Genomic DNA, 12,899 nt, shown 5'->3' with positions numbered 1-12,899 from the left:
TCCATATACAGTATATGACTTAATTTGTCTTGTTGGTTACAATAATACATAAATATTTTGTCTGAATCCTAATTTTATGTCCTTCTAATAAAGAATTTTTGATGTCCTTTTTAAGAAGAAACCTCAAATTTTATTTGAATATTGAAATTTCCCAGCTTAAAAAAAAACAACACTTTGCTAGCTCACAGGGAAAAATCTTAAAAAATTTAAGCGTTTTTCCTCTAAATCAGTTTTTTTTGTTGCTACTGTTCAAAGTAGTGCTTCAAATTTTTGTTATATGATTATATTTCAGACAGTTCATTCAGCTGACACATTAATAAGGCTTTTATTCATTATATTTTGACAAAATGCAATTTTTGTTAACATTTTAGTCAAAACACTATATTTGTCTATTTCTCCTTACACCACTTTTGGACTTAATCCTCGTTTCGATGTGATGGCTCACATTTTGAGCCAAAGCTTGGTGTTAGTGAATTGGCTTCAACTTTGACAGATAATCTTAAACTCTACTGAGCAACATGCATTCCTTTAAGGAATTCTAGATCTTTAATTATATTAAACCTTTTCACACAGTTATCAGTTTTTGTTTCTGTAAGGCACAGCTAATTGTTAGTGCTGCTCAACCCAACAGCCCAGGGTTGTTTGTCCAGTTTGATGCTGCTTCAGTTGAATCAAACTCCGTCTCTAACAGCTTCAGTTCTGACAGAACGAGACGTTTTCGTGGCCTCACCTCGTCACAGCAGTGCATGCGGGCCATGGCCTCCGACAGGCGGATCATGCTCTCCAGCTGTCGCACCGTTATCCTCCAGGCGGACTTGGACACGCTGCCGGAGCCGTCGCGCTGCCGCAGACGCTTGTACTGCTCCACGATGAACTCCTCAGARTCACTGGAGATCTGCAGTCAAACACGAGGACTACAGCTTGAACACATTTTACTGAGGATCACCTGAGATAAARGAGGCTAAAAACTTCATTTTACTTCTTTTAGTTGCCCTGTTCATTACAAACTTTCAAGTTTATTATTTTCTATTTATCTCACTCTGACAAAAGTTGGGCCATGCGTGTCTGTTAGCAAAATATTTCATTAACCACTGGATGATAAGTTTTAAAGCCAGTCCAATTCAAGATGGCTGCCCAACACATACTTGGAACAGCTCAAAGCATCACGAGATGAAGCAGAACGTTTTGGAGATTTGACCGAACTGGCTACAATTCTTCTGAACCAACAGGAAATGTAATCTAAAACCACTAAACAAGTAGAATAAAACCAGTTCAAACCAACCTTTGGTTTGAACTGCCTGGCAAAGAGCAGGTATCTGCGGATCTCATCCAGAGAATACAGTCTGTCCACGGACTCCTCCACGCGGGAGTGCAGGTCCACAATCCGCCTGGCGATGGCGTAATCTGTAACCTGACCACACAGGTCCARGGGAACCATTATAGGGCTGTGGGTCTTACATTATTAGTATGAAACGATATATATGTGAACYAAATGAAAGGACTCTACAAGGTACCTCGTTACATTCATCCACCAGGATGAAGAAGAGGTCGAAGCGGCTCATGATGGGAGCRGTCAGGTTGACATTCTGCTTCAGACTCTTGCTGCGGTCGTAGCGCCCGCCCACAGGGTTGGCAGCAGCCAGGATGGAGGTGCGAGCGTTCAGSGTGGCCTGAAACACAAACAGAAACTGTCGTAACAATTTCCACGCTCGTACGGCAGGTCGGAGCCAGCTCTGTGAGCGTCACCTTGACTCCAGCCTTGGTGATGCTGATGGTCTGCTGCTCCATGGCTTCATGAATGGCCACCTGGTCCTTCAGGTCCATCTTGTCAAACTCATCAATGCAGCACACTCCCTGAAAGGAAACCAGGTTATTATTTAAGGATTAGATTTAAAAAAAAAAAAATAGATTTAACTCCAGATTCTCACGTTGTCTGCAAGCATCAGAGCTCCGGCCTCGATAACAAACTCGTGCGACTCCTCGTCTCGGACCACAGCTGCTGTCAGCCCTGCAGCGCTGCTGGCCTTCCCGCTGGTGTACACGGCTCTGGGACTGAACTCCTCCACGTGTCTGRGCCAGAGTTATTACAGTTAACTAAAACTAACTAAATAACAAGAACTGAAACTGAAAAAAAACATTTTTGTTAAAATAAATAAAAACTGTAATAAAATGAGAAAACAATAACTGTATAATCATTTTACAAAACTAACTAAAACTAACTGAAATTATAGATAGAATATCCTTAGTTTTAGTGTTTGTCCATTTATTTTGGGACATGTGGATCTCTTAAAATAATCTCCCAAGTTTTTAGTTGGCAAAATTGAGTTACACAATTATTTTAGGAAGGTATCGCTATAATAGACTGCTTTAACTAGCAACCAAATAGCTGTTGGTTAGTTAACTCACAGGAACATCACAAGCATGAGGATGCAGTGGCAAATATGTTTATCAAACTATAAAAACACTGGTACCACTTTACAATAAGACTGCCCTMATAGGTGGCTTATAAATAGTTATTAATTCATCTGTAAACACTTTATAAATCATTAATAAGTGTTTATTATGCATTAATTAAGGATGAGAAAGAAACAAAACTGTCTGGTTTCTTGCCAAATAGTGAGCCAAATCTGTTCGTGTTCTTATTACATCTAAAAGGTGCTACATATATTAAACACTTCAGACTAGGTTTCTACTTTGTAAGCACAATAATATATTGGAATAATAATGCAGTAATACAGTTAGGGCTGCCACGACTAATCGATTACTGAAATAATCGATGACTAATTTAATAATCGATTAATCGTTTTCTTTTTTTTTTCTTTACTTTGTTTTTCTCTCCAAACTGCTTTGACACCTTCCACTGCCACATCTGCCTTTCTGTCCTTGACACACATGCACAGTAGTGGTAACTGGGGTAGGCCGTGGACGTCACAAGACATTATACAGACAGGCTCTGGTATCATGGCTACCTGACAACGGAGCTCAAAGTGTGGGATCATTTTAAGAAAATGAAAGAGAAACCTGTGCAAAATCTGCAGAGCAGAACTTGCCTTCCACTGCAATTATTTTTAGTTAGCATATAGCTAACATCTAACCATCGTTATATAATAGCAGCTGAATTCTGGCACGATAAGCTCTATGTTTTATATTCAATTAACATATGATCCGATTAGTCGACTAATCGAATAAATAATCGGTGYTTAATCGATTATAAAAATAATCATTTGTGGCAGCCCTACACACAGTACAATATTATATGTAAAATATGTGTTTACAATACATTATTGTGCTTACAAGGTAGAAACCTAGTGTGAAATGTTTAAATGTAGCAGCTTTAGATGTAATATGAACAGATTTGGCTCACTATTTGGCAATAAACCGGACAGTTTTGTCTCTTTCTAGTCCATAATGCATAATAAACACTTCTTAATAATTTACAAAGTGTTTACAGATAAATTAATAACCTATCTATAAAACATTTATAAGCCCTCTTTAAGGGGAGCCTTAATGTAAAGTGGTACCAAAAAAAACTAATACTAGAACGTGTCCTGATGCATCTCAGTAATCCAAGTAAAAAATCAAAAAGGAAAAAATTGTATAGGCCAGAACTCTGCAGTTTTCACTCYTTTACAGGCCAGCGGTCACTCTTTCAGAGATGAGGATGTTCTCATTCTTGATAGAGAGGAACGTTGGTTTGAGAGAGGAGTAAAAGAAGCCATTTTTGTGAAGAAAGACCGTCCATCATTAAACAGAGGTGGAGGCCTCCGTTTTCAGTTGTCCCCCTCCTACAGTGCGGCTATTGCCAGTATCACTCCACCCCCTGTTAACAATAGGTGTTAATTAGGTGTCAACGATAGCCATGTGATGTGATGTATCAGTCACATGGAGGCAGTGCTTAAAAGCCTGAATTTTGCCTGAAACTCTCAGACTGAAGAAGTCTCTTGGAGGAGAGACGAAACGTTTCATTAGAGAAGAACCCGTCCAGAAGACCTATACAATTTTTTTCTTTTTTAATACTAGAACTGATAAAAACTAAACTCAGCTAAAACTAAGCATTAAAAATTTAATAATAACTAACAAAAACTAGCAAATCCACTGTAAAAACTAATTAAAACTAACTGAATTAAAAGAAAAAAAGTCAAAACGAAATAAAACGAAACTACAATGAAAAATCCAAAACTACTATAACCTCGGTGTGATCGCACACATCCATTTAGTCAGAACAATTAAAAAAAAAAAAAAACAAGCTGTGATTTGGTGCGGGACTCACTTCAGGAACTGGCTTTTGGCTGTGCTGGGATCTCCAACGATGCAGACGTTGACGTCTCCTCTCAGCGAGGTTCCCTCCATGGTGGTCTTGGGAACGCCTCCGAACAGCATCAGCAGGATGCCACGCTTCACCTCGTCGTTGCCTGCGTGACCAACAATCGACACGTTTACTGACCCGCCCCGACACCTGCAGGAGGAGGAGGGTGGGCGGCAGCGCTGCGACTGACCGTGGATGGTGGGGAAGAGGCTGGTGCACAGGTTGTGGTACAGGTTCTTGTCCTGGCTCATCTCYAACACTTTCTCCCACTCCTTCTCTGTCATCTGGCTCTTGATGCTTTCGGCTGTTTGCTCCTCGTCCCGCAGCTCCTTCCCACCGAACTGCCACAACAACAGGACAAGAGTTGAGATTCACCCATGAACAATAGCAGCAGTAGCTGCAGTGTGTGGTTCTTACTCGTGGGTTGGTCGGGGCCACGTTACAGGCCAGGAAGGCCTGTCTGTAGGACAGCTCTCTGACTCCCAGAGCTTTCAGACCTCGTAAACCCTCCGCCTCGAAGCCCTGAGGACCGCCAGGTACACGGGTGCTGGTCTCTGCCCGCACGCCTGAGGACACATCCACACAGAGATCAAATAGCACCATGAAACCAGTGTTCCCACGGATCCTTGAAGTCATTGAAAGCTTGTGAAAAATCATTTCAAGCCCCTGGAAAGTTTGTGAAAACAGCCAAAAATTACACTTGTCCTTGAAAGTCCTTGAATGTTTTTTGGGGATTTAAGCTCTCTATTCACAACTGATTTTTATCATCTGTAAAAAAACAAACAAACATTTGTTGCAGTGGATAACTCAGGATTACGGTAAACTGACGCGGCTTTCAACAAATAACATGAGCCATAGTCACAGTTTTAGCCAATCAGAGCAGAGTAGGGCAGGTCCTTCTTTCTGAGCCCAGATGAGAGCACCACAGCTCCTCCTGTCCTCACRGAGGGTCTGGACATGTTCACATCCCCTCCTCATAAACTAAACTGCCCAACCTCTCAGGACATAATTAATGTCCATGTATCGTGGACATGAATGTAGGTTAAACATTTAATCCAKTTTATTCTATGTTGTTCAGTTTTTATTGAATTTACATGATATTAAACCTGTTTACTGGTAACAGTAGGTAAATGCCATCACGCCTGGTTCTTGAATTTAAGGAAATTGGTACTGGAAAGCCCTTGAAAGYTCCTTGAATTTGATGTTGACCAAGGTGTTGGAACCCTGTGAAACGCTTAATCCCTGAGATTAAACCCCCACCAGGAGTGCTGAGCTGAGACACGTCTGGCACGACGATGAGGGTCCCGGTGAAGTCGCAGCGGTCCCCAGCCTGAGCTGTCTCCACAGCCTCTGCCCTCAGGATGATCTCCAGGGAGCGTGGGATGGAGCCWCGGGGCAGCTCCGCCTGCGTCTCTTGGATTCGTACCTGAGCGGGCCAGAAAATCAAACGCAATCAGAACCTGAACCTGAGCGGCGGCGCTGACCTCCCATCACGGCGCCCCCCCACCCCACGGTTCACCTTCTGGAAGTCGATAAACTTGGACTTGTGCGTGTCCAGGTGGAAGCGGGAGCGGTTGTAGCAGGCGGGGTTTCTGCAGATGGTTGGCGGCGAGTATTTGAACTGCTGAGGGACGTCTTTGATCAGCGCCTGGCAGTCCATGCACAGGAAGGTACCGCTCACCTGCAAACACAGAACTTTTAGACTCCCCAAACCCACGAGGTCATCATCCACKGAGTGGTCCGCTGGAGGTCCGGATCTTACCAGCTCAGGGTGGACTGGGTGCGTCCTCACCACCTGACCGCTGATCTTCACCAGTGTGCCTATCCGCATGGAGGACAGCTCACGGATCCTGGAACATATTAAAGATCATGTTTGATGGTTCCCTGTACTCAATCAGCCGATTTAGGACCACTCAGAGRCTTACTTGTGTCTGGTGGGCAGATCCTCAATGGCCACGTAGAAGTCTTTGTTCAGAGGAACGTTCCCATGATCCCGAGCAAAGTTGCGCACAGCTCGGCAGAGGTAGGGATAAACTCTGCAAACAAATAAATTTAACGAATCTCCGAACAAAGTCAGCAGAGCTGTGCAGACTTTACTGATCTGTGGTTAACTTACAGAACAGGCTTAGTGCTGCTTCTTTATTTGACACTTAATTATTAGTGAATTATTTACAACTTTATCTCCAATATTTGCTAAAGTAATAAATTATTTACTTTAAGGTGAATATGAGGTTTATTATTAGTTATTTAAAAAACAATAACTTAAATATAATAATAATAACTTAACTTACTTTAAGCATTTTCATGACTTCTTCAAACACTTTTGACCTTTTTCTCCACTGTCTTATGCTTTTTTAAATCAATTTAAAGCAATATTAAACTTTTAAGTTTAAAGTAATTTTAGCTCAATTGAGTTATTTATGCTTCTTAGTTGCTTTATGCTTTATTCAGCTATTTTAGCTTTTTATGCTATTTCAGCTATATTTTTTCTCCTTTTTACTGTTTTCTGCTTTTTTTTTTGCTTTTTTTCAGCTTTTCAAGTTTAACTTACAATAATATTTTGCTATTAAACATTTTCAGCTCATTTGCAGCTTTCAGCCAACATTTTCAGCAACAGGCATTTACACCAGCATTTTCGTAGGAAATGCGATTTCTCTAGTTAAAATCCATTTATTCAAAGCTCCACTGTAAACTAGAATAATTTGCAAAAGTTCTGACTTAAGGCTCAAAGTTGTGCGATTCCAAATGCTGCAACTTTCTTGTTCTTCTGTTAATTCAATCCAATTTAAAGGGAAATTAGGTCATATCCAAACACATGATCTTGGTATCACTTGAAAGCCCAACTCTTTCAATCCAAGCATGGAGGGGGTACGGAGGGGCAGCCACCTGCCGCTTTATTTACACACCTCATTGTGATTTACCTGCACAGTATCATATTTGATTTTTATTGCCATGTACATTATTTTGTTTATTTTTTATTATTATTGTTATTTTTTTTTTATTACCACTACTACTATTGCTATTGGTGCATAGTTTATTTGTGAACTGATGCTGCTGCTGTTACACCTGAATTTCCCCTAAGCGGGACAATAAAGGCTGTTTCTATTCTATTCTATTCCATTCTATTCTATTCTATTTGTCAGTCAGTTATTAAGTTCTTGATATTAACATGTTAGCTGGCATGCACTCTGCTAAAATAAACCAGCTTATCTTTGGCGTGCTTGTTATTACAGCACTAGTTAGTTTGGCATTATTACTGAGTCTGATACTGAGAATTGGGAGGATCTGTGCTGTTTTATTACCAGATTCTACTGCATGTCTTTATTTAACCAATATTTATTAAAGTAGTAAGTCTTTTAGTATATCTAATTCAACATTAACTCAAGACTATCTTTGATTTCACGTGTGTAACTACTGCTCTGGTAAAGTAAAGATTTAAAGTTTTACAATGTCTTAAAATTGGCTTTCTAAGACACATCAAGTTGATTTGATTTGCAGTTTGCTGAGATGAATTTAATAGTATTTTATACCCTTTTGGCTACTTTTGCGTTGGATACTATAAAGTTTTAGTTTTTTAGGATACATGATGCTTCTTACAAAAACCAGAACGTGAATCTTTTCCTAAAATTTCATGGCGATAGCTTGAACACTGAGGAAGTTGTGGGCAAACATAAATAAGAAGATGAAATGATCACAAAGGCCCTGTGAATTACAGCAAACTAACATGAGCTGATTTCAGATAAACAAGCATCAATAACTTCCTTTATGCTTGAAATAATCCCATGATTTTACTGTCATTTTGAAGGGTTAGAGATGTTCTTTTAGAATCTGCTGTCAGATTTGATATTGGTGCGGGATTAAAATTGTATCCACATCCAACACCACATAAACTAAATCACAAATGGGCCAGTTGTGGCAGGCCATCTTAAAAAACAGTGCCATTGTTGCCAAACCTGGTCCACATCTGGTTGATAAATTTTCTAGTAATGCCAGCCTGGCATCAGACCTGACCCACATCTCTCTGCTTAATAATGTGGGATTTTATAAAGTAAAGAAGAAATAAACTCTGCCCCCTGCTGGTGGTCCTCCTTGGCCATCTTAAATAACATGGATCCGACCTTGAAACGAAATCTCTTTTGTTCACACATGTAACTGGTAAGGGTGACTTTGATTTAAATAAAAGTGGGTTTACCTGTAGTACTCCTCCTGGATGGTGGTGGCCAGCTCCTGGTTGAAGCCCTCCAGGTCTGTGAAGCTCACCAGCAGGGTGTTCCTCTCAGGCCTGATCAGCTCCTCGGCCTCCCGGACATACTTCACCTCTCCATCCTCGCTCTGAAACCTGACCAGAACACAGAAACAACCGCTTTTCAGCACACCGAGCACAGCGCCGGATCACCACGTGTTTATTCTCCCGCCGCTGCTTGCTTCACTCACTCCTCTAAGAAAGCCTGGAACAACTTCTGACATTTTTCAGCCAACTCGTCCTTCACCACCGTCCCGGCACTCTCCGCGGCTGCTGCGGCAACATCCATGCTGCGACTGAGTCAAACTGCGGGGACTGAAGAGGCAAAACACTGGGAGTAATAACCGCTCGCTTCCACACCGGACCTCACAGCAGCGCGGCTCAACCACTCACAACAGAGACGTTTCGCGCGAAAAGCTGCGCCACGTGACATCTGGCGCGCCGCTTCCCACCAATCCGTGCTGGCCTTTGGTTTGTAGCAAATCAAAGCGGGGAAACGTGCTCTGACGCAAAAGCACGTGGGGTRTTTTCCCGCGAATTGTTTCTACAGTTTTAAAGTGATACACTATTAATTGCGCACGTTGTGCTAAATATGTGGTAATTATTTTATCAACATAAAATGTGTTGTTTGTGTTACGTAAAAACTCACTATTACTTTATATATTGTATATCTTTATTACGTTTTTCACCTACGGAGGTCGCCATTGTTTCACCACGCAGGGCTGATGACGTGGGTAGGTCATAGTGGACATGTTATGCTAACAACTGCAGGCTAACATCACTTGGATCGGTCTTGGTGTGTCTAATGAGCGTTTTATTTTGCTTTTGAGCGGTGTAAACTCAGGCAATGCCGCACTGCGTCGCTTATGGTTGTAAMTTTAACACACACAAAAACAGAAAAAGTGAGGTGAGCCTTCATCGCTTTCCACAGGAAGAAGAAAGAAGATCACAATGGGAAAAAGCTGTTGGAAGGACACATCTTCCAAAGGACCCACATTTGTGCTCTCAGCACTTCACTCCAGACGATTTTGAGTCGTTTGTAAGATCGAAGTTAATGAAGGAGCTAACAGGTGGTCGTTCCCCACGCAGGCTTAAACCCGACGCTGTGCCGACAATTTTCCCCCACAAAGTGCCTCAGCACCACCGGCTAGAGAGCGAAAGTGAGCTGGAAGCGCCGTTATTTAATGATGGTACTGCTGGTGCTGCATGTGGACTCACAAACCCGACACTGGACTCCAAACCAGAACCGACACCAGACATAAAGACAGAGCCAGAGGACGTAAAGGTTCACACACAAGCAGTAAGTGTCATTTTTTATATATAGTATGATATAATTTTAAAAATATATATAGTATATGTATGTATATACAGTATGTGTATATATATATATGATTATTTTTTAAATATTATAGCAATGATGTATTAATAATCTGACAATCTATATTACAGTTGTCTTCAACTACAACAAATACTGAAACTCAAACGTTTGTGAGCACATCAGATGCTGCGGTACAGTGCCCAGAAGATGCATTTTACCCGATTCAAATGGATCAAACATCAGATGCTACAGTACAGTGGCCAGAAGATGCATTTTACCAGATTACAATGGATTATACATCACATGCCGCAGTACAGTGGCCAGAAGATGCGTCATGCCAGATTACAATGAATACATCACATGCTGCTGTACAGCGGTCAGAAGATGCATTTTACCAGATTCAAAAGGATCATATTTATGCACGCAGGCCAATAAAAAAAACACGAAAAGGAAGAAGACTGTAATTAACAGSATTTGTTCCTTTCAGATGCTGAATCAAATGAGGAGCGTGTGCCCATGTACACAAAATCTGATTCAGAGCACACTGCAAGTTTTTCAGAGTCTTCACGAAGGAATCACAAGACACAAATGTTGGCTGAGGCCAGCATCTGATGCCCACATTGCTCTTGTGAAAATCATAAAAGACAAGCGGGTTTTGAAAGACCWGGACCATCTTACAAAATACATCCACACAATAACACTAGAGGTAAGTTAAAAATATAACTTTACTGCCCTAATAGTTGCCAAAATGTACATTTTTTTTTCAATGTTCTTGATTATCATTTTTAAGTGTCTGTTACTACAATAAATTATTGTTGGGGTTAATTTCATAAAAACAAATTCAAATCAAAAACATTTATGAATAGCATTTTCTTTCAAAGTTTAACAGGGACAATGTGCAAAATAATATATTAATAAAGATGCTTTGCACCGGGTTTAGCTTAAGCTATTTTGCACATGTGTCCCTGCAAGGTAGAATTAATACAATCTAAAATCGTACACACACTATATATACAGTATATAAGATTATGAATAATGGGGGTGCAATGATAGAGAAAATTCATGATTCGGTTCGATATTTTAGTCTCACGGTTCGATATTTTTCAGTACAAAAAAGAGAAATTTCCATGCCCCTTTTTAACTTGTAGTTTATAGAAATTAATTATGAACATGTGTTTAATCTCAAAAGTACAGTTTTTAAATGAAATGTTGCTGAAACAGCAAGTTTCTCATTGGATCTGTGCTCCACAATGCAGCCTAGGTGGAGTAGTCGAATACAGATTCACTGAGCCTTCAACACAGAGCATCTTTAGAAGACAAGTTGATAAAATAAATGTTAAAAATCTGTATTGTTCCATACATGGAGTGTATTGAACCTAAAGCACTGTATTGAACGGTTCCATATGGGTACATACAGTATATTATTGCACCCTAATTAATATATACACAGTTTGACAGCTTTTGTTCCTTTAAAATACACTAGAATATCATTTGACATAATTTAAATGTTGTTTCAGGTGTACCACTTTATGTATTTCAAGTACCTGCCAAAGAGAACACATTTTACTTGTGATGTGATGGTTCACYCTTCCATGCTGACTGCACTGGATCATAAACAACAACACCAACAGGGAAACAGGTTAGTATATAATCACTACAGTTGTGTGTAACATAGATTAAACAGTTCATATATACATCTCTCTCTTCTAATTTTTAACAGGCAGTGTACCAAGATGGGGAGAGTGTTGGTGAATCTCTCTTCAAATTTTCTTGGAGCAAWGTCRWTAAGAAAATCGAAGCGAGGCTACTGTTTCAGAAGGACTACAGCTACATGAAGGCCATTATGGAGGATGCTCTGTCAGAATCAGATTCCACCCGTAACATGAACAAAAGAGTAAAAACACAAGTCACGGCACCACAAGAGAGACCACCCAGARAAGACAGTATTTTTTGGGCACAGAAGTTTTCACATTTCAAGTAGTTGTACTATTAGGTTGTACAATTACATACTGCTGAAATACATTTTTTTCTGTTTCATATATCCCATTTAAAAAAAGAAAGAAAATATACATAATTACCCACAAAAGGTTAGGGCTATCTTGTGAGGCTTTGGGTCTTTAATTTTTTAGGAGGTGTTCTAATCTCATGATGTCAAAATGTGAACAGTATGATTAAGATGGACTGTTTTCAAAAATGAATCAAGTCTCTCTTGTGAATTTTACTGTTAGAGCAGCAAATCATGCATAGAGTACAGAAATATTTGGACACGTGCGGTCAAATTCAAAGTTTAGAGTACGTTCACCAGTAAAAGGTTAGACTGCAATTTAGTTTCACTCTGAAATTGCACCTGAAAGACGTTTATTCTTTTGTCAATATTAGTCTGAAATTATCCCAGATGAACAGCAATATTTTGTTTCCCCAAATTATTCATACATAATGTCAAAGTGCAAGTAAGACACAAAGACAATGCATTATAACTTTGTCCTAATTAAAAAGAAATTCAGCGCATCAAAGGAAGAAAATAAATTATGACCGAGCATGCGTCATCTACCCGTCATACATTGCAACGACGTGCATGGCGACATCCGTGTGAAACTATATTTTTTTTAATTTATAAAAGCTAAACAGTTTTTTTACTGTATTATTTCTATGTTTAAAATAAATGTTTCTCTAATAAAACACTGTATGTTGTTAACTAATCGTGGATCACTTTAACTAAAGAGAAAACCAAAGTTTACTAAATGTGTAGAACTAAATTAGACGTAAAAGTGAAAGTTTTGTTGAACATGTCCATCAAATTGTATGAATTTGGAGACTGGTACTGCTGCAGCAGCATAACATTCTTGACCACTGACCACCTTTCTTTGCCATTCTCTATAGTAAGCACACGAGGGCAGTGGTTCATCACATTTGTATTCATTTGAACTTTATGGTTGCATTCATAGCCACAAAAAAAGCTCACACCACTCAAAAAATCATACACATATAACATGATAATGTAATTGTGAAGAAACTGAATGCATATATAATTC

General features: G+C 39.8%; 2 protein-coding genes across 4 annotated transcripts in view; one reads left to right on the top strand and one right to left on the bottom strand.

Annotated features, from left to right (window-relative positions):
- The window catches only part of mcm6 (minichromosome maintenance complex component 6), an 11,337-nt gene extending 2,398 nt beyond the window's left edge, over window positions 1-8,939 (bottom strand). The window contains exons 1-14 of the mRNA XM_014008987.1: window positions 8,741-8,939; window positions 8,499-8,645; window positions 6,232-6,342; window positions 6,069-6,156; window positions 5,826-5,987; window positions 5,567-5,732; window positions 4,724-4,872; window positions 4,497-4,647; window positions 4,271-4,412; window positions 1,929-2,070; window positions 1,747-1,854; window positions 1,515-1,670; window positions 1,283-1,411; window positions 731-895 (exon numbers count right to left, since the gene is read on the bottom strand). Coding sequence (XP_013864441.1) covers window positions 731-895; window positions 1,283-1,411; window positions 1,515-1,670; window positions 1,747-1,854; window positions 1,929-2,070; window positions 4,271-4,412; window positions 4,497-4,647; window positions 4,724-4,872; window positions 5,567-5,732; window positions 5,826-5,987; window positions 6,069-6,156; window positions 6,232-6,342; window positions 8,499-8,645; window positions 8,741-8,838 — 1,914 coding nt within the window. The 5' untranslated portion in view covers window positions 8,839-8,939. The remainder of the gene's footprint in view (window positions 1-730; window positions 896-1,282; window positions 1,412-1,514; window positions 1,671-1,746; window positions 1,855-1,928; window positions 2,071-4,270; window positions 4,413-4,496; window positions 4,648-4,723; window positions 4,873-5,566; window positions 5,733-5,825; window positions 5,988-6,068; window positions 6,157-6,231; window positions 6,343-8,498; window positions 8,646-8,740) is intronic.
- Window positions 8,940-9,149: 210 nt separating this feature from the next.
- On the top strand, window positions 9,150-12,567 carry LOC106517934 (uncharacterized). Of its 3 annotated transcripts, XR_001310263.1 has the most exons (5): window positions 9,150-9,849; window positions 9,999-10,243; window positions 10,355-10,573; window positions 11,385-11,506; window positions 11,588-12,567. XR_001310263.1 is itself a non-coding variant. In XM_014008986.1 (4 exons), the coding sequence occupies exons 1-4, from the start codon at window positions 9,397-9,399 to the stop codon at window positions 11,700-11,702; spliced, it is 909 nt and encodes a 302-aa protein (XP_013864440.1). In that variant the 5' UTR covers window positions 9,150-9,396; the 3' UTR covers window positions 11,703-12,567. The 3 variants fall into 3 exon arrangements, 1 of the variants encoding a protein (XP_013864440.1); XR_001310262.1 differs by having other exon boundaries at window positions 9,999-10,573; XM_014008986.1 differs by lacking the exon at window positions 9,999-10,243.
- The last annotated feature ends 332 nt before the right edge of the window (window positions 12,568-12,899 follow it).

The sequence above is a fragment of the Austrofundulus limnaeus genome, unplaced genomic scaffold, assembly GCF_001266775.1.
Source record: "Austrofundulus limnaeus strain Quisiro unplaced genomic scaffold, Austrofundulus_limnaeus-1.0 Scaffold54, whole genome shotgun sequence".
Taxonomy (NCBI): Eukaryota; Metazoa; Chordata; class Actinopteri; order Cyprinodontiformes; family Rivulidae; genus Austrofundulus; species Austrofundulus limnaeus.
This window is presented reverse-complemented; position numbering and strand designations above follow the sequence as displayed.